General features: G+C 39.4%; 1 protein-coding gene across 4 annotated transcripts in view; it reads right to left on the reverse strand.

The window, feature by feature from the left end:
• Positions 1–21219, reverse strand: part of fbxw4 (F-box and WD repeat domain containing 4) — a 65122-nt gene extending 43903 nt beyond the window's left edge. For all 4 annotated transcript variants that reach the window (XR_009064629.1, XR_009064628.1, XM_057848251.1 and 1 more), the window contains exons 1-5: positions 20847–21219; positions 18612–18707; positions 16516–16701; positions 15494–15626; positions 15268–15353 (exon numbers count right to left, since the gene is read on the reverse strand). Coding sequence is in view for 2 of the 4 variants with exons in the window: in XM_057848251.1 (XP_057704234.1) it covers positions 15268–15353; positions 15494–15626; positions 16516–16701; positions 18612–18707; positions 20847–21031 (686 nt within the window). In the remaining 2 variants the exon portion in view is untranslated. The remainder of the gene's footprint in view (positions 1–15267; positions 15354–15493; positions 15627–16515; positions 16702–18611; positions 18708–20846) is intronic.
• Positions 21220–22197: the final 978 nt, after the last annotated feature.

Consider the following 22197-nt stretch of genomic DNA (forward strand, 5'->3'; position numbering starts at 1 on the left):
ATACAAGAAAACAGAGCTCGTGTACAGATACAGAAATTTCATTTTACTGACTGGTGAAACACAGCACAAGCATAGAACATTGGTAGTTCAAAACATTACCGTAAACTGGCAATATGTACGGTAATAATATGATTTGACAACTTCTCCAGCTTAACAGAATCCAGGAGAAAACAAAGCAGATATGACTTTTCTTTCAAAGGCTGCTGTATAACTTGCTCGTTTCATCATGATGAATAAATGTTTCTTCCATGGATTGATACGGTAAAATAAAAGTGAGGACTAGAGCAGGGCGGTAAACCGAAAATTTACCGTCACCGAAATTCTTAACGATGACCGACGTAATTTTGACCATGTCGGTAAATTCGGTAAATTAATAAAACAAGAAAATATAGTCTTTTCATCCCGCTTTGATTCTGTGTTGTTCGTCTATGTTCATTCCCCTTTAAGAAACAGTCAATGGGCTTACGTAGGGAGTCACGTGATCATCAAGGAGCCAATCAAACAAAAGCCCAGTAAGCTAACGCTAGCAGCTAACGCTACAAGCAAAACGTGATGGAGTGTGGCTTAAGGGAGGTTCACCAAACTTTTAACCGACATTTAGTAGACTCTTGGTGGCATCCAGACGGGCTTTCACCCGTTGTCCTCCCCGCTGTTCTCACGATTTCCGGAGATGGTGCTTTCAGTGCTTTCTACTGGTAGCCAGGCTATTGCTAGCTAGCGGCTAACGCTACAAATGAACGTGATGTAGTCGGATAGCGGCTCTAATCTTGTCGAAACGGCTGAACTTAATGAGTGGATTGGGCACGGACTGCATTTAGCAATTACTATGTGGCGTTATTTTGTATCTGTCTGTGTGTGATTCCTCTGATAGCTTTTGTGATGGTAAAGCATTCAGCTTAAAGTACAATCCAACGGCGAAACTTATAATGACCGAGAAATGGCCCCAGCTATTTTTCTGTATGTGCTTATTTCTGTGTCATTATTGCTATCATAAAATCTTAAGCGTTTCATTTGAAGAAGATCAATATAGCTTTAATGTGTGTGTGTCTCTCTCTGTTTGTTTGGGGGTTCATTTGTGCGTGCATTTATTAAAAAATGCACTGGGGGGGGACCCTGAAACCATAATGTAAACACTTGTATTTAATAATTATGTCACAGCAGCCATTAACAATAAGTTGTCTTTTTGAAGTGTACTGTTCAAGCTGCAAGTCATTTGTGTTACAATGACATGTTTGCACAGGCATATTGATTTTGATAATGTACATTGTTCAAGTCATACACGCTGTTATAAATGTTCATACTTGAATTCTTATTGCTTACATTACATTTTTATAAACTTAATGTTTAGACTGCATGTACAATTGTTAAATACAGTATATGAAATTGAATGCTGGTAAATAAATCAACAAGAAACAGTTAATCTGTATTTCATGCATTGATTCAGATTTTCAAATTATATAACAGTACGCTTGGCCGAATTTATCGTCATTTATCGTTATCGAGATAAATCTGCTCAATTTATCGTGATACATGTTTAAGGCCATATCGCCCAGCCCTAGTGAGGACTGAAGTCGGGAATCGGAAAGAGTGCATCTCTGCAGACCAGGGGTGTCCAAACTTTTTGCAAAGGGGGCCAGATTTGCTGTGGTAAAAATGTGGGGGGCAGACCTTGGCTGACGTCCTTTAAGTAGAACAATATATTTAAGCAAATTTTAGCTAGCCATTCTGTGCGTCACATTTGCTTTATTATTTTTTTAATCAATTATTTCAACAATCTCGCAACTAGCCTTTGTGGCGTTCTCTTTCGACTCTCAGGCTCTTGCGAAATACTGCTGCTGTGAAATTAAACTAGCTTCAAGTTGCTTCAATTTCTCGCAACGTATCTTCCCTGTAATCTTGTCGTACATGTCAGCATGTCTTGTTTGGTAATATCGCCTCACATTGAAATCTTTAAAAACAGCGACTGTCTTTTTGCAAATGAGGCAGACAGTTGTTGCGTATTTTAGTGAAGAATAGTCCAATTTCCACCTATCCTTGAAGCGTCGGCCGTCGCAGTCAACTTTTTTTGTTGTTGATTGTCGCCATTTTAAGAAAATTGGGAGTAAAGTGTCTCACAGGGTAATGTTGCTTAGAGTGCTGCTGCATTTTACTGGGTAAATGACGAGCAGCATTTAGTGTGTAAGATACTTCTTATGCTGGCAGCAGTACTGATGACCAATTTATTAAGTCTGTGTGTGGGGCGGACGGTATTGATTTTATGACAGAGGCTGGGGGCCGGATGAAATTTGACCACGGGCCGCATTTGGCCCCCGGGCCGGACTTTGGACATGTCTGCTGTAGACTGTAACAATAGGAACTATTGTTATTTGGGTTTGAGTTTCCCGAGGGCCACATACAGTTGACGGACACAGGAAGTCTGTGTTGTGTTACGTTTGTTATGGTCCGAGTTGCCGAGTTGCAATAAACGTTGACTCAAATGAGTTCAAGAACCTACATTCTGTGCTTTATGAAGAGCGAAAAAAGCAGAATCTAACACAGACGAAATCATTCGACCAATCAGTATTACCGAAACAAAATGGTGACGTCATGTACTGTAATGGTCGGGCAACGGATCGCCGCATACGTTTTCTTCAACACAACATGGTCGTGTCAATTAAAAAAAAAAGGGCCGCGTCTGGCGTCAAATAATAAACTCTGCCGCTCTTTTCGCGTGCGTCGCGTTGAACCGCTTCTGGGACGCATCTACGCGGCCGCACTGCGTATGGTGTGCATTGGCTGACTGACTCTAACGTCCGCATTTCACTGCGTGCTCGCGGCGGCCACGTTGTTGCGCCATTGACGTTTCTGGACTGTCCTACCGTGTTGGTCCTCATTATAGTAGAGAAGACGGAGTAAATATAATCTCCACGAATAAACTGTAACCCGATCGACTCACAGCCTCGAAAAGTAAGGGTTATATTACGTCAGAAACTCGTTCGGTACGCGTCCGTTCCGAACTGACTACCACGTACTGAAACGGTTCAATACTATTACATGTACCGTTACACCCTTAATATATGTATATTTCTGTCTCCATCCCTGTACCCGTGTATAAAGCGCACCCACGATTTTACAAGTTGATTTTGGGGGAAAAAAAGTACGCGTTATATTTGGGAAATTACGGTATATGATATTATATGAGTAATATATTCATGGCAGAAATATGGAATAACCCGTCTGATTTGCCAGTTTAGCATTGCATACTAAAGGAACAAAATGTTTGATTAAAAAAAAAAAGAAAAAAAAGAAAAAGTTGTATTGAGTTCATTTTGTCTACACATATAGATTAGTTGATTTTTTCTTTTATCCCAGACAATTGTTTAGGTAAATAAAACAAGCTAAAACAATTGTCTGGGATAAAAGGAAAAAAAAAACCAACTAGCTAAAGTATTTTGACCTGAAAATTTTAAATATTTGCAATATTAGGAATTCAGATTAGATTATACTGAATGTGGTCAAAGAAAATGTGTAGCATTATATTGGTACGACACATCTACATACTCAAAGCCAGTGCAACAGCGGGAACACTCAATATCTGTGTCTTCCTGAACAGCAAACTGGTGTTTTTTTAAAATTATTTGTCTTATATTTTAGAATTTCAATATAGTAAAATCTTATTTTGAAATGAAAATTCAGTGGCTTCATCTTATACCAAATTGGCTAAAACCTGCTAATTATTGTGACTTTAACGTGTCCCAGTTTGTGTTCAGTGAAATAAATATGTTTTGACTGCTCTTAATAATAGATGTATGAAAAAAGTGAACAAAAACAAAGTCAGACAAAACTAGGACAAACTACACAAAAATTCCCACAACCCCAATGAGGGAATGCGCAAGCATTTGGTTATGGGCTCAAGGGGCGGTTAAACTTTGTCCACTCCCCCCCTCTTACAAAATCCAATCACCTCATCAGAAAGAGGGTTGTTAATTTGTTGCGCTTGACCCCGGGCTTTGTGCACAACGTGTATCCAGTTTGTAAGAGGTGCTTTTATCTGCTTTCTAAATATGTCTGAGCTGAAAGGGTTATGATGCTTTTATATTGGTCACTGAGGGAAACAATGGCCAAAGGGTGCAACTGACCCCCGACTGACAGCGAGAGACCCAGCACACAAGCGCACACACACAGATGCACTCACCCCTGCATGCACACATGCACACAAACCCCAGTGCTTTCTTTCCTTCTTCAAAATGTTTTGTAAAATCCGGTTTTCATCAAATATGTGATATAAGTTAGACCCGTGTGTAATGGACACAAGTTTAGTATATGGCCCAAAAATTGAAGGTGCCACATTCATCTGTTCAAACAATTACGCGCAAGTATAAGCATCATAGGATCGTCCAGCAATTGCACCACTCAGGAAGGAGGCGGGCTCTGACTCCCAAAGATGAATGTGTTTTGGTCCAAAGTGTGTGAATTAACCCTAGATCAAAAGCTCTGGCTTTTGTGCTGCAGTTCAGTGCGATGACAATAATGAAAATATTTCGTCAACGAACACTTTTTTTCATGACGATGACGAGACGATAACGAGCTAACAACGTGTTTTGGGTGACTAAAATGTAACGAAATGAATGTCAGTTTTCGTCTGACGAGATGAGAACGAGACGAAAATGCGCAATGATTTCCATCACACATTGCATGTGTATTTAGCCTGCATCATAGTAGTGTCTGATTGTGTCACACGTGATGTCCTGCACCACCCAGACTCCCCAGTGTCGTCTCGTCATTCCAGCTTGCACACGCAGAAAGATTTGTTTTCTTATTTTGCCCAGAGAGAATATGCAATGTTGCTTTAGCCTTTAAAAGACTGTGCTGAGTGATCATCACACACTAAATGTAACTCATAGCATAAGCATGGCATGCACATTAGGCTAATGCTAATGGCGAGCGTCCTCTTAAACTCTTGGTCAACTTTATTTTTAAAAACAGTTCGTGGCATCCAGGTGAGTATAATTCATTGAAAATAATGTACTTTTTGGCTACTGAGTGAATTATTACCAAGTTGTCCTTTTAGACGGTACAATATGTGCTCGTCTGTCAATGTTCATTCAAAATAGTAGAAAATCTTTATCTATTTGGGATTCAAAAAAAAAAAAATTTTTTTTTTTTTTTTACAGACGAAAACATTTTTAGTACACGTTGACTAAAACTAGACGAAATTAGTCTTGAGTTTTTGTCAACAAAAACTAGACGAAAACACATTTTTGAGATGACTAAAAGATGACTAATAAGTATTATCGTCCAAAAGTCTAAGACTGAGACGAAAATTAAAAAGGCTGCCAAAAAAACACTGGTGTGATGCGTACATCACTTCATCTGCCTCGCTTCTTACCCTGATGTGCCCATCACTCTGGCACAGGGTAAATCCAGACTAATTGACGTTTTTTAATTGCTCCAGAGTTCAATCTTTATGCTCCCTTGCAAACTGATGCCTTTTGAAGCAAGTACGGTCGGCGAATTTGTGTTTGTTTTTTTTCTTATTTTAGTATATCATTACTTATATCATTTTCAAGTTATTTTACTGATGATGGTGGGATTACCTTCTTTCAATCCAAAGCATAATAAACACTTAAGTTTGTGTGTACATGCACTTTTTTTCTCAATCCCACGATACTCTGCCTAGACCACCCCCCCTCCACACACACACACACACACACCTCACACCCTGTTGTCTCACCCACCCCCTGTGTCCCTTTTGGCTTCTGTTTGTGTCTAAGGTCACCAGGACATTCCTCAACCGGCCCCTCAGCTCTGTTCAGCCAGCTGGAACATTCACACTGGACACCACACTAATATGAGATGGCTGATTCTGGATACCTGACTGCATTTATTGTGTGGTTCCAAAGTGACCCAAAATGCAAAATAATGAAATGAGCTAATGTTTTTTTTTTTTTTTTTTTTTAACAATGAATGATAATGTCTACCCACACTAGCTACTGATGGTTTAGCGCTATGCTCACCTGACTTTGGTGCAGGCAGCGATGATTTAGTTTCCACTCAGTGATGTTGTGAATGTGAGTATGAATAGATGTCTGCCACTATATGTGAACCTGTCGACTGACCGTCGACAGGTTCGGTCATAGTCAGCTAGGACAGGCGTCAGCATCCTGTCACTGACTAAGCGGTATTGAAAATGAGCGAGAAAAAAAAATCCTTTTCAAATTAAAAATTTTGGTTTCACATTGGTTCGCCAAATAGATATTTGCATAAGTGTGAGTAATACTGTAATTACTTGTAAAAATGTAACTATGACACAGCAGGGATTCCCGCCATTGAAGGTTGTCCTCAGTGCAGTGCACTGTTCACCATTGATGTAATTCCTAGGCTTTGATTTGCTGTCAAATGTTAACTGCCTATAAATGAAATGCCCGGCCGTAGTAATCACCATCATCACAATTGCTGGCATATAACGACCCCTTTTAAAAATTTAAATATCATTGGCAAGTTTTTTTATAATTCCAGTCAAAATTTTAAACTTTTGTATATCGTAAAATTTGACTTGCCATTTGTTTCTACATTCGTCAACATCCTCGAAATACGACGATTTATGACAGCTCGGATTTTCTAGTGAGAGAAATCAACAGGGGTTCCAAGGATGTTAGTGCAGGTGGTGAAAAAAAAGGAAAAATGTGAGGCTTACCATTGAAATGAAGATGGAAATTATAGAAAAATATAAGTGTGGTGCGTGTTTCCGAGAGATGGCTTGACAATACGGCAGTAGAATGTCTACGATCTCGACGGTACTCATCTGACCCCCGTTCGCGCCAGTCTTTATAAGTTAAGGTGACAATTATTATTGTGGTTACATTGCCCACAAATCGCCAGCTTTGTCAGGTTTTAAATCATTTATTTCAGAACTTGCGCTACACAACACGCCTACTGTCCGCCGCAGTTGAACAAAGTGAAAGTAGAAAGTCCCTCTCTCACTCTGTCAAGTCAGCCATGCGGTGCATTCAGGTACACCACACAAAACACATCCGCCACATTAGAACCGTATCGGATGTAGAGCTGTATTCGGTGAAAAGATTACTTTCAATGTCCTTTTTTTTTTTTTTAAACAATGTTATATTTCTTTTCTCAGCACAATGTCATCTATATGAACTGTTATTATTATACTGTACATTAAACTATTACATAACCATTTTTCGTATATCGTACTTCATGCGGACTGGAATCCTTACTAACCTCCTTGATTTTAATGGACCTTACATGTGAGAGCGTGGGATGGTTGGCATTGCATGCGTGGGTGTGATGGAGGTAGGCTTCCCGGAAAGATGCCTGCCCAACTGCCCAGCCTCACCCCTCTTTTTAAAGCACCCCATACACCGTGCTCCTCTGAGAGAGCCGCGGTGGGGGCAGACAGCGGGGAAGGAGCTCCCCGTTGCTGTCCCACTGCTCCCTGGCCAGCCTCTCCCATTTTATAGCATACACTGCACTGCCCTCCCCTCAACATCACAATGTTGGGTTAATGGTTGTCAGTTGGAAACCTGGCACCATAATAATAGGGTGGTCGGTGAGTTCCACTTTCTTATGGCGTAGCGCCTGGGACAGAGGTGGAAAGCAACAGATTACATTTACTCTCGTTACTGTAGCGAAGGATTTTCTTTTGTATGTCTAACTTTTTTTGGGGGGGGGATTTTTCTTTAACTCAGTAACTTTACTTTTACTTGACTAATTAAGTACAGGAAAAGACAGTCAAATTACTGCAACGAATGCCATGATGTTGGTACACATTGTATCCTATAAATTCTATAAAGAACAATGTTCTCATTTGCACAAAATAATACAGCGGCATATAGTTTGACTTTTGCCAACAGATGTTTGAAAATATTTTACGAGAATGAGACTGGCATGCAAAATATCCAAAATTACAATGAAAACATACACATACATTTTAAAAAAAATGCAAAAAAGACACATGCAAAATGTTGTAAACTGGCTATGTTGTTTTATAACAGGCCGGAACTTGTGTTCCACACCTGGTTGGTTGGTTGAAGTGAAACCAGTAGAGGGTTTTTATTTTAACAATCACATTTAGCGTGCTAGTAAATCATGTTTCAATAATTCGTTTGTAGTTTTATGAGTGCTGTACTGTATGTCCGTCAAAATATGTCTTATATGAAACCAGTCTCTGGCAAAGGTTGGGGACAATGTCATTCTATTGGAACAATACTCAAAAGAGAACTGTCAGGAAAATATTTATAAACTCTGGTTTCAGGGGTGCTTTCTCCAGAGGGCATGATTCATCTTATGCAACAAGTGATTATAAGAAAAAAATCAAATTAATTTGACGCGCTTGCAACAAAAAAAAAAGGAAGAAAAAAAATCACACAGAGGTAAAAAAAACAACTTGTTGAATTAACTTGATAAAAAAGGACAATGGAATGGAAAATTGACCAGATCTTTCAGATTAAAGGAGAGGGCTGAAGAAGCTTATTTTATTTGCTTTGATGGGGAGGTTCAGAACATATTCCATATTAATGTGGGCTCAGATGCACTACACCCGATGTGACGCGGGACATAGAAGTAAAGCAACTTCAGAAGGAGCGTGTAGCAGCAATGAAGCAAATTTATTTTATTTTCTTTCATTTAGTAATTTATACATTTCTTTGTTACCTCAAAATACTTGCAAACCACGGACATGCTGGCTGTGAGCGAGTAGTGTTAGGAAGACAGCGTCAGCCAGCGTGTGTTGCTTCTTACCGTGTTTTGATTACGTCATCGCAAGAGGACTAAGGTTCTTCACACTATTCGGTGATAAACTTTCAGTCTTCAAAACCGAAAACTGATAATGCATGATTAGCTATTTCGGTCACATCTGTAATTTATACAGTGGTGCTAATAAGTATTTAGTCAACCACCAATTGTGCAAGTTCTCCTACTTTAAAAGATTAGAGAGTCCTATAATTGTCAACATGGGTAAACCTCAATCATGAGAGACAGAATGTGGAAGAAAAAAACTGAAAATCAACATTGTTTGATTTTTAAAGAATTTATTTCCAAATTAGAGTGGAAAATAAGTATTTGGTCACCAACAAACAAGCAAGATTCCTGGCTGTCAAAGAGGTCTAACTTCTTCTGACGAGGTCTAACGAGGCTCCACTCGTTACATGCATTAATGGCACCTGTTTTAACTCATTATCGGTATAAAAGACACCTGTCCACAATCTCAGTCAGTCACACTCCAAACTCCACTATGGCCAAGACCACAGAGCTGTCGAAGGACACCAGAGACAAAATTGTGAACCTGCACCAGGCTGGGAAGACTGAATCTTCAATAGGTAAAACGCTTGGTGTAAAAAAATCAATGGTGGGAGCAAGTACTAGAAAATGGAAGACATACAAGACCACTGATTATCTCCCTCGATCTGGGGCTCCATGCAAGATCTCACCCCGTGGCGTCAAAATGATAACAAGAACGGTGAGCAAAAATCCCAGAACCACACGGGGGGACCTAGTGAATGACCTACAGAGAGCAGGGACCACAGTAACAAAGGCTACTATCAGTAACACAATGTGCCGCCAGGGACTCAAATCCTGCACTGCCAGACGTGTCCCCCTGCTGAAGCCAGTACACGTCCAGGCCTATCTGCGGGTCGCTAGAGAGCATTTGGATGATCCAGAAGAGGACTGGGAGAATGTGTTATGGTCAGAAGAAACCAAAATAGAAATTTTTGGTAGAAACACAGGTTCTTGTGTTTGGAGGAGAAAGAATACTGAATTGCATCCAAAGAACACCATGCCCACTTTGAAGCATGGGGGTTGAAACATCATGCTTTGGGGCTATTTTTCCGCAAAGGGACCAGGACGACTGATCCGTGTAAAGGAAACAATGAATGGGGCCATGTATCGAGAGATTTTGAGTCTCCTTCCATCAGCAAGGGCATTGAAGATGAGACATGGCTGTGTCTTTCAGCATGACAATGATCCCAAACACACAGCCAGGGCAACAAAGAATTAGCTTCGTGAGAAGCATTTCAAGGTCCTGGAGTGGCCTAGCCAGCATCCAGATCTCAACCCCGTAGAAAATCTGTGGAGGGAGTTGAATGTCCGTGTTGCCCAAAGACAGCCCCAAAACATCACTGATCTAGAGGAGATCTGCATGGAGGAATGGGCCAAAATACCAGCAACAGTGTGTGAAAAGCTTGTGAAGAGTTACAGAAAACGTTTGGCCTCCGTTATTGCCAGCAAAGGGTACATAACAAAGTATTGAGATGAACTTTTGGTATTGACCAAATACTTATTTTCCACCATGATTTGCAAATAAATTCTTTAAAAATCAAACAATGTGATTTTCTGTTTTTCCCCCACATTCTGTCTCTCATGGTTGAGGTTTACCCATGTTGACAATTTCAGGCCTCTCTAATATTTTCAAATGGGAGAACTTTTAGTTTTAATTAGTGGTTGACTAAATACTTATTTGCCCCACTGTATATATTAAACCAGTCCAAAAAAATGAACTTTGGAAAATTGCTGCTCCACAACGTTATATTTGTATCTTTCCTAGACAATAACAAGTTCACAAAATTTCACGTTCATAGTCTTTATTTAGTGTTCATGCACAAGCCCTCAAGTTGTCCACTAGTGACCACTCTCTATGCCCAGGGTGAGGGATAACCGATAAACTCCCAACCAAGCAACGCAAAATGAAAACAGATTTACGCGGTTTGATGACTTACAAACATACAGAGAAAGCAATAGGGAAAAACCATTATGGAGGGCGTGGACAGTAATCGCGTACCGAATGGCATCAAACTTTACACGGATGTCTTTTACCTAAAGACGAACATAAATAGCCTTGTGGAGGAGAAAATTCCAAAACTTTGAAAAATAACCATTATGCGATGGATTGGTTTAATATAAATATATATATGTATGTATACTGTATGTGTGTGTGTTCTATTTGTGGTTGGAGGTATTCTCTGGTAGCTGTGAGAAATGTCTCTATAAGGAGTGTCTCTCTGTAATGGAATGGCTCAGTGCATATAAGTCTCCATACATGTAAGAAATTTAAGGTGAGTGTGTGTATATGTAATGAGGGGGTGCAGAGTGAGTTGTGATTATTCTCACCTCCTGCTGTGTGCATCTTCTGGCCCTATGGGCCCCTGGGAGGGCGCCCTGTTTTTTGCCTGTGGGAACGCACATTCTGCCCCCTTATCGCATTGTTACAGCCTCTTTCTTTTCTTCTTCTTTTTTTTAACTAATTGAATTCTTGACTCCTGAGCCACAGGGACGGCTTGGGAGAAAGCAATGAGAAAGACATGAATTTCAGGCTTTTTCTTGAGGTTGAGAGGGGCAGAGCAGTGGGGGTGAAATTGGAGTGTGTGAGGTTGAGTGGCGGTGGCGGTGGTGGTGTTGAGCACTCATAGAAGGTAGGCTTGGGCTGGCTGGGTGGCTGCTGGGGCGTCAGCCTGTACTTTGATACTAAATGTCAAAGGTCATCCCCCCTGGTGTTGGTGAGAAAGTGGCGAATAGCTGAAGGTTTATCCAACAATCATTTTCTTCTTTTAAAATGTTCAAAAGCGCTTTTGGCCCCTGGAAGATCTTTGTAGTTGTGCTTGAGGAATTCGAAACAAAACATTTTTATCCCCCTCCCTGTTTTCACCTCTCTTCAGGGTAGCTTCTCCCTTCACTGGCTCCTGCCCAGGCCCCCTTTTTCCTACACTAATGGTCAGTGTTGCATGCATCCCACACCAAACTCACACAAACTCAAAATCGGGCCAGCACTTAGTTTCCCAAGAATGTGGTACACAATATAACGTGCCGGCGTAATTGGATTTCAGCTACGCGACATGAGAATTAATCAAAGCCAAACTAACATGTAGCTATATCTGGTGTGAATAATGAACAAATGAAATCTGCACGCTCAAAACACATTTGGATGTGGCCACCTCAGCCATATTACGGACCTGTGCCCCAACAAACTTTTTGACATCATGAAAAGATATCTGATCAGCATCCTTTTTAACAATTTGCGCTATTGTGCTTTGGTGATGGGGTAGTATACTCCATCAGAAAGACTTAGAGGTTGCTCCAGAAGCAGGAAAAGACAATAACAGATGCAAATGACCATCATAATATCTGTAAAAATAGGGTGGATGCATCTATCTAGCAAGAAAATCTGAAACGATTATCGTCTAGTGCTGTGTTTTTCAACCGGTGTGCCACGGCACGCTAGTGTGCCCTGAGCGATCGTCTGGTGTGCCCCGAGAAATTATCCAATGTCGCTTTTTTTTTTTTTTTTTTTTTTTTTTACGTTGTGGGGCTGAGTTACAACAGGAAGGAAGGAGTTGGTAGAAAGTTCTTGGTCGTGTGCTTGTGTTGCGTTCAAGAACTGTAGGATTTCTAGCCACCTTGCTGTCTGCGACAATGTGGATCCCAGCACGTCTACTGTACATCATTTGATTAGACTCGTTAAGTGTCGATATACACGAAAGTGTCATTTCCATTTTATTTATATGTGACGACTATCAATCCTCCCCCTGTGTTTTATTCCAACACATTGTCCAGAACAGAAAATGTATGTATGTATGTATGTATGTAAAGGTTAATAAACACTGTCATGAACGTTTCGCACTAGCTACGAGAGTTAACTCCAGCATGTTCAGTGTGTGTACCGGTGGTAAAATTTGTGGTGTTTTTTTCTCTCCGGCAACTGTCTGTTTTGAGAAAAAAAGATAGTGTATAATGTAAACATGATACGAGTCATACACATATGCTTTTTCTTGGAAAATAATTCAATTATTTTTGTTCTACGAGTGATACGAGTCATATACATACTCTTTTTTTTTTTTTTTTTATAATTCAATTATTTTTGTCCTGATGGTAATAATGTTGAGCTGTGGCTGTGGGTTTAGGCTCACCTAAAGGACCTCAAATAATTGTAATTATATTTAGAATATTTCAGTTATTCTTTTGGTATTTATTTTAACTGAACATTTTACTTATGTTCCAATTTGCTAATATGTTTTGAAAAATAAAAATCCTATTCAATGGAAAAAAAAGTTTTTCTATTTAACCCAGATATCTCAAAGTAACACATTTTAGAGTGGCAATTGCAATATCGTGAAACCGTGATATTTTGGGTGAAGGTTATCATACCCAGGGCTGTCAACAGACTTGCAGGGGCCCGGGGACAAGAGACCATTATAGGTCTATAGACCCTACCCACCGACGTCACAAAACCACGTGCTCGCTGTATGGCTCCGCCCACTTGTCCGTCATTTTGTCTCTGTATTAGCATTGGTTTCAATTGATCGAGGAATTTAAAATGCATTTCATGGAAGACCCGGTGCTTTCTAATGCCGTAAACTCACTGGATGTGCTGCATAAAAGGCGTTATGTGGAAAAGCTTCGTTCTATACAGTCGCCAGATCCATATTTGATGCCCAAATCGATGTTTTTCGACCCACTGTCTTCGCCCTGTCTGCCTGACATCTGCTACGCTGATATTTACAATTATCTTGTCCACACAAAATCAGCCTATTCTCACGAAAATTTGAAAAACTTCAAGAGCTTGGAGGCTTATAAATACTTCGTTGCTGGTTGGGTGAAACAGGTCCTCGTCCATGAAAATTCGGCAGGAATCTATCTTGTGCTTGGAAAGGTGAGTTACGAAATTTTCAATTCAAAATCTTTTGTTATTGCTAACATCCACTGTCAAGTCTAATGTATTTCATGTCGTTTGTCAATGGAGTTAAGGCTTTTAATGTTTATATGGTTTAGCGATAGCACTCTCACTACATACATACGTGTGTTGTCGGCGATTAGCCTAGCAATGATCTTAATTGTGGTTATTTGTCAGCCCAAAACCCTCTAAGTATATCTTAAATGCATCTTACCGGATATAAAATGACTACTACATAGTCTGTGGTGATTTTTTGGTGCCCAGTTTTCACGTCGAATTGCAGCCGTCCATTTCGCTCTCCTCTTTGGATCCCTCGGAATATGGTAAAACTTCAAGTCTCTCCTTCCATCTTCTCTGTTAGTGCAACCAACAGCCACACACGCCTTTACCATTTTGATTATTAATGTTAAGGAGCAGAAAAACACGCCGTAAATAGGAGGAATGTACGTAGCCGTAACAGGTTAACACTATGTTTTGACGGACAATTGGGCGGTACCATTCAGGAGAGCAGAGTTGTGACGTCACGTGGGTAGGGTCTATAGGCTACTATAGGCATTATAGGTTTAATATGGTAAAGTTTTTAAGTACATAATATTTAATCAGGCAATGATTTAAATAAAAAAGAAACATGTGAATGTAAAGTAAAATAAATTAAGGGTCATTCAGGGGCCCCCTATGGTCCTGAGGCCCGGGACAACATACCCTGTCGACGGGCTTGATCATACCGTCAGAATCTCATACTGACACAAGCCTAAGCTAGACATATGAAAACTACTAGCATTTTATATGTCATTGTGTGATTTTATGTACAGTGGGGCAAATAAGTATTTAGTCAAACACTAATTGTGCAAGTTCTCCCTCTTGAAAATATTAGAGAGGCCTGTAATTGTCAACATGAGTAAACCTCAACCATGAGACACAGAATATGGGAAAAAAAAAACCAAAACAACAGAAAATCACATTGTTTGATTTTTAAAGAATTTGTTTGCAAATCATGGTGGAAAATAAGTATTTGGTCAATACCAAAAGTTCATCTCAATAACTGGTTATGTACCATTTGCTGGCAATAACGGAGGCCAAACGTTTTCTGTAACTCTTCACAAGCTTTTCACACACTGTTGCTGGTATTTTGGCCCGTTCCTCCATGCAGATCTCCTCTAGCGCAGTGATGTTTTTGGGGCTTTCGTTGGGCAACACGGACTTTCATCTCCCTCCACAGATTTTCTATGGGGTTGAGATTTGGAGACTGGCTAGGCCACTCCAGGACCTTGAAATGCTTCTTACGAAGCCACTCCTTTGTTGCCCTCCCGCATTCTGTCTCTCATGGTTGAGGTTTACCCATGTTGACAATTACAGGCCTCGCTAATATTTTCAAGTAGGAAATAGGAATACTTATTTGCCCCACTGCAGCATTACTGCAATGTCAGATGCCATGGGTGCTAATTGTGCTCAACAAATATGCTTGCATTGCCTTTACATATCTGATTTGTTTACCTTAACTATAACATTGCAAAATTGCTGTTTGAGTGAAATTTGGCAAATATTACCCATCCCTTTAATCAAATTAAATGTAAATGTTGGTGTTGGTATGATCACATGCTTACCTCAGTGCGGGATTAATTGCCACAGACCATACTCTGTCATGCAATGAAATTATCTCTCTGCGGCTACTAGAGGTCAATGTCCAGATCTGGAGAGGGAATTAAAATCAATAACACAATATTAAAACATTATGTACAATGATGCATGCTATGAACTACTTTTGCAAAACAATTATGAACGAGACATCAAAGTATTAAAATGCAGTCAAAATAAGAAATGAATTATGACCTGGGTTGTTTGGTCCCTAGAGCCACTGACGATTAGTTCATTTTTTGAGTCAATGCAGTTTACTTCCTGATTATGACCTAATAACTTGATTGGGCTGTCATTTCTTCTACCGTGGACCAGTATATTGCCATCACTAAAACAGACAAAAGTGTGTTAATACACAAACAAATCTTATCCATTAAAAGAATAAAAGAAGGGAGGGAAGCTAGAAGTTTTAACAGATATCATCTCCTAAAATACAACGCTGTAAAGAAGTATCTGCCCCTTTCTCAAAATTCTTTCTCCACTTTTATGTTTAATTAAGATAATTTAACAAATCAAAATATCAGACAGAGATAACACAAATAATTTTAAGTAAAAAAAGTAAAGAACTTTTTGTACAGTTTGGTCTATCATCAACAAGTAAACGCACATCTTGGATGGAAGTTCAAAATTTTTGACATTAGGCTTGATCTTCCAGTTAGCGGGTGTTTAATTAGTTGGTGGGGTTGAGTTCAACAAATTCCGAGCGGTTTGTAAGTTATTTGTTAGTTTCAGTGCTCCGGAGTAGCTATGCTAGTGCGAGTCAATGGGACCAACTTAGATGAGCGAATTCTGCGTTTGAAGCATGTTTCTGCATACATGAATAACCAGAGATTTGAGGTGTTTTAAGTCGAAATGTCACTGTCTGCGACAAAATATGTTCATACATCATATATGCGACCTGTGTTTACATTCAGAGACACAGCGCTTGAACTCACAGAGGTTTTGACAAAACTTCTAGTCAAGTTGTTTTGTTTTTTTGCTTCTCTTTAAAAGTCCAGATGGGTGATTGCTTCTCTCTGAATTCAAGGTTTATAACAAGTTAAACAACGCAAACAGTCCGATGCTCTCGTGTACTGTGCATAAAACCGCACTCATGCGGTTGGTTGGAATGATGTTTTTTCAACAAACGAGATAGTGTGTTTGAAGAATTATTTTCTGGGTAGAAGGGGGACAAGTGTGCACAAGGCCTAAAAAAAGACAAAAAAATGTCATGATACCTGCCACCACTGATTAGGTGTGAGTCATTAAGAACAAATCTGCAGACATCTGCCTGGTGGCCAGAGTAGATTTTTATAGGGTTATGCCGTGCCCTCCTGCGATCTTGCTGTAGAGAGTAGGCTCTTATTTCTCCAGCCTGAGACAAAAATAGTGTGTCCCCATCCAGCTGTAACCATGGCAACAATCTGCAGGAATAGGTAAACAATAAATTAGTATGCAAAACTGTGAAAAATATTTTGGAAATTTGTGACGTGTAAAAATGGGTGATGATGATCAAGGATCAAAACTCTGCGTATTGTTGCCTTTACACTCTGGGAAAGATGATCCTTACCACTTGCTAATTGGTAATTAAGAGTGTATTCAGTTTATCATTGGTGGAGTTTGACTTTTGTGGGAGGATGGGGGCAAAACATGAAACAGAAATATCCATCTTTCCTCTTATTCAATCATCTAGTACAACAAGAAGCAAATGCATCGACATCCAAACGGTAAGTGACTGAACATTTTAGCAAACACTTGGTTAAGAAATAAGAATTTTATAAATGTGTACACTATGTTATTGTGCTGGCATAAAAAAAAAAGAAAATTGATGAGAAATCTTCTTAAAAAAACATCTTTCCTACCATTAACAATTTCTTGTTCACGCGCTGCCATTTTGAAACGTAAAAGGTCCACCCATGTGGGAAAACTCGGGCATCATAATAAAATCCCAATTCTTCAGTAGAAAATACGCCTTGAGGGGGTGTTCATATGCAATTTTCCACTCGACAAGTGGTATTTACCATATTTACGACACCACATGAAGGTAGCATAAATTGGTATGCGAGTACTTTTTGCGATTTTTTTTCCCCCCAATGCTTTAGTCACCATCTCCACACTCGGAGCAAACACTGTATCATTCTTATGGAGTTTTCATACTAGCGGAGGCATACTTTGTCACGTGCCAACCTACTCAATGTGTATGTGGAAGAGAGCATGAGGGAGTTTGGTGGCCGTTTTGAACAGGCATTTCAGAGCGCGTCCAGTGGCAGACGGGCTGACAGAGGGATGTCATGCTATTTTGGCAGACATACAGTAATTTACAAGTCACACCAGAGGAAGACTTGATGCACTTTCATATGTTGCGTTCACACCGGCTTCGTCTTTTTCTCGTCACGCGCGGTTTGAACAGATAGGTTGCGCGCTGTCGTGCGATGAATTTACGCGTTGCAGAGAACATGGTTGGTTTGATTTTCTGCGATGGATTTCAGCAAAAAATGAGGAAGCAGCCAATCAAATATGTTTCTTCATTCACATGACATAGGTTGCCAGGGCTGACACTTTCCTCAACATCCAGTTCACAAAAGTCCAAACAAAGAAAGAAAAAAAAATAGGACTATATTAATAGTCGTAATATTATATGATTAAAGTCGCAGTGTTATGGGAATTAAGTAAAACAATGTAATATTACGAGACAAAAATTGTAATATTACCTTAATCAAGTCGTACATTGTAATATTACAAGATTAAAATTGTAATGTTATGAGAGAATAATCGTAAAAGATTGAAGTAATACTAGTATTGTGAGAAAAAAAAATCATAAACTCGACTAAAAACGTTATATTACTTTTTTCTATGTTACGTGAACCGGAAGTTGTTCGGGGTTCGCGGACTTCAACTTTTGGCTCCGTCCGGGTGGTGTGAACCCAAAACTTAATTGACTACTCTACTACTGAGCCACTGGTTTAAAAACTAGAGCGTAAAGGTTCATGTCCCACACTGGCAAAAAACTGGCAATTACTGTACATGATAGAGAGAGCTTCTTGATGATTATAAAGATGTGCTTGAGCCACCAACAGTCGCTCAACGATGGCACTTTTTCACGACCCTGCACTCTCGTTTCTGAGCATGCCTGCTTATGCTTGTACTGTTGCACACAAAATAATAACAGCAGAATGCACTGGAGTGAGTCCAATCTTAATAACAATAATTTAGAAATCAAATTCAATTTGATTGAAATAAAAGTTTATCTGAACACACCATATAAACGCTGAATTCTTATTTCATATGTACAACATCTACATGAGAGCGCATATAAATGAAAACACTCACATACTTTGTTTTCCACTTTAAAAGAGTATCCCTTTTGCAGACACCATTGCACCAGTTTTGAGAAATCTTCACTCTGTCCTTAAGCAAGATGTGAGGATATCTGTAACAGAAGTGACAGTGTGAGATTATTATATCATGACTAAAAATTGTGATGGCTGAAAGTTTGATAATTACTTTATGCTGCTGAAGTAATCAAGTTCGCAACTGATGCTTTACTCATTTTAAGTACTAATAACTAACATACAAGTGTGTTTGAATTTGGGAATAAAAATCTCATTATTTTGTTTTTTTCCATGAAGGATTGGCAAATACATGTATGAACTTGTGTGTTCAGTACCTCCAATAAGGTTAAGACCCACCGATTAAGGCGCCAAAGATTGTAATATAATGTTGAGGATTGGTGTTGTTAGGCAGAGAAAAAACAAGTCGTGTGTGTCACTTAAGATTATTTGAAACCTGACAGCAAATCGAGACTCTTCCGTCGCAATTGGTGTTCCAGACAAGGAAGCATGTCTACGCTTGCTTCATTCAGTTCATAAAAAGAAGCGAGGTGAGAGAACTATGGCCTGCCGTACCTTGACATGCACTAGCTCATATCCTCTGAGCATCTGACACCTCCTGGCCGACCTGACTGTGTATCCCCCCTACCCCACTACCACAAGCTCAAGAGGACCATCGGAATGGCCATAAGCTGCAGAGAGGATCCGGTTAAAACATTGCAAGAGTGCATGAAAGCAAGGCATATCGTAAAAGGCGCCGAAAGTGCGGCATTAATTCTAAGTGGAAATGTGTGGTTTCAACAATATCTTTAGTAACACCTGTCCTGGAAAGTTCATGACTAGTTGTAATAAAATTTTCTTTATATTAAAATAAATATTCAAATGTATTCAAATACAATTATTAGGTATTTTTTCCCTTTTGTGTAAGTTATCAAAATATAAGGCAGAAAACACAGAGGTGACTTGAAGTTATGCTCTGAGACCCCCAATTTGGCCAACTTTCAAAATTGTCCGATATGCATGTGTGATACATAATTGGAAAGCTTAAAATCTCAATTTTCTGGGGGAAGAAAACATTTGAACAGGAGGGCATTCAATTTTTTTTTTTTTAAAATACAGCGAAACCCTATCTGAAGGTGAGAGCATGAAAGAGCATAATTAAAGACGCCAAGACTTTGAAGAGATATTATTGCGTATTTGCCTTGTTTCGATCCAAAAACTCCATGTAGCATGCAGCACTGAGTGTCAAGACACAACTGTGAATGGTCAACACACAACTGTGAATGGCCACAGCCGGATTTTGGGGGGATTTTATAGGTGAAATATGGTAATATAACAAGGTTCAGAAATCGCAGACATCGAGGAGTGGTCGAGATGTTCTTTTTCATATATTTACCCTTTTAAACGTTTTTTTTCCTCTCCAATTTTTCTTTGTGTGGATCGATTATTTATTATCTAACATATTGGAGAAAATGCGACAGTAACAAAAAACCTACATTCATTCATTCATTTTCCATGCCGCTTTTCCTCAATAGTGTCGCGGAGGTGCTGGAGCCTCCAATTAAGCGATAGTTATGAGTTAGATATCTGTGACTTTTTTTACGGACACCATTTTTTTCATTGTGAGGTAATTTGTATAAAAGTTTAAAAATGCGAGTGAATAATTTTTTAAAGTCGTTTTTTTTTTTTTTTTTAAACTAGATATTAGACATCATTGAAAGATTCTATGCTAAAAATGACATTTCGAATATGAAATATAATTACTTATCTTATTTTTATGGCTGGGTTGAAAAAAAAAAGCGGTTGCTCGACGTCTGTAAACGGTGGTTTCCAGGGTAAAACGGACAAAATTAAAATAGCTCGTGGGCTTAATGCGCCATGAATCTGCTATGGCAGCATATAGACATATCGTTCTATCAAACACAAGTTTTTTTGGCTTAAAGTACCGCAATTTATTTGAAAGAGGAGTGCAAGAGCAGAAACTGCTTTTTCAGTCTTGTCTGTGTTTTCCGCCATATATTGTTTATAATTAACATGACCCTCTACACACAATTACATTTTAGTCTGTAGGACTACATACTTAAAAAATAAGTTGAATCAGTACATTGTAATTGTTGAACGTGTAGTTACTGTACTTTAGTGTAGAAGGCGAAGTAATTCACCACCACATTACAGGTGAAGGCTAAATTTATGCTAGTGCTAGATTTAAATACACAACACTGACACATTACTTAGCTTACATGTCTGTCCAATATCGAGTAATTCCAGTGTTTAACAACTCTTTGGCAATCTTCTTCCACACCACATCGCGGCTTACAATGTGCCGAATTGCTTTAGAAACCTGGGAGAGACGACTCAGTGTTTTACTGTCCAAATAAGACAATATGTGATACAAAACATCATCTGGTAGCTGAAACAGTAGCATGCTACGTGCTTTAAAAGCACTGCTGTATTCCGCCTGGAACTGCGGCGGAACAACGGAAGTGGTTGTTGAGTTGGGGAAAAAAAGAAAAAGCAGGTGAAAATAACACTACGACCAGCTGTAGATGAACGAAGCACAGGACGGGAGCAGCTCATGTGGTTCCAGGAAATTCCCACAGTGTTGTGATGACGATGGCGTGACGTATAGGTACGTCTGACGTATGTCCGGTGTTCTACCAAAGCTGCTAAAATTCAAACTATATGAGTGAAAATAAAACACCACTAAATAAAATAAATAAATACAAATAAGATTCAAAAATCACAAATAAGTTTGAAAATAAACATATAAATAAAAAGTACAAGTAAAAATAAAAAATGAATGTAATTATAAAATTAAAGGGAACCTCGGACTTAAAGTGCGTATGACACCAAAAAGCATGTTTATTTCATATTACACGCTGTGTTTTATGCTCCTGAATCAAATGGACCGCTTGGATGTCTGTGGAAGCGATCGTTTTATATATTTAATTTTTGAATCCCACGCCATGAAAATCAGTTACTTTCGGCTCCAGTCCCGGGTTTAGGACGAATGCAAATGTGACGTCACCCGGGTCAGCATCTCACAATACAGCATTGCATGCATAGCATGCAGATGGACTGCGGATTCAGCTGATTTTGTGGATTCATTCGTTTATTTTTCGCATCATGCCAGCCAAACTGCTGGAGGCTTTTGCAGCTGTACCAGGGAGAGGCGTGTGAGCCTTTTTGGGTTTCAGAAAGTTCCCGTTCACCCCGAGATCGGCCAAAACAAGTGTGCGACAACTGTGGGACCATTGGACTTATGAGGAAGTGAGTAAACATCGTGTTTTGTATTATGTCAAATATTGGGATCATGGCACACGTCTTAATACGTAGGTGGCTTGCATTTTGTGGCTGACATGTTCCTTGTCCACCGAGAATGCCATTCTGCCGACGACTGGTGGCTTTTCGAACATCCCCCGCAGGGAGAGCAGTATACTCGGCTTATTGCCCTCTTGGTGTGACCGCTGTTCTGTCAAATTTTCCACCCGATCAGAAATCTCAACTTTGTGTTAAAAATGGCCGCAAATACAGCGATTAAAAACGTAAACACTACAAACTTTCATTAAATAAAGGACTATTTAGTTACGT

Source organism: Corythoichthys intestinalis, chromosome 10 (genome assembly GCF_030265065.1).
Source record: "Corythoichthys intestinalis isolate RoL2023-P3 chromosome 10, ASM3026506v1, whole genome shotgun sequence".
Taxonomy (NCBI): Eukaryota; Metazoa; Chordata; class Actinopteri; order Syngnathiformes; family Syngnathidae; genus Corythoichthys; species Corythoichthys intestinalis.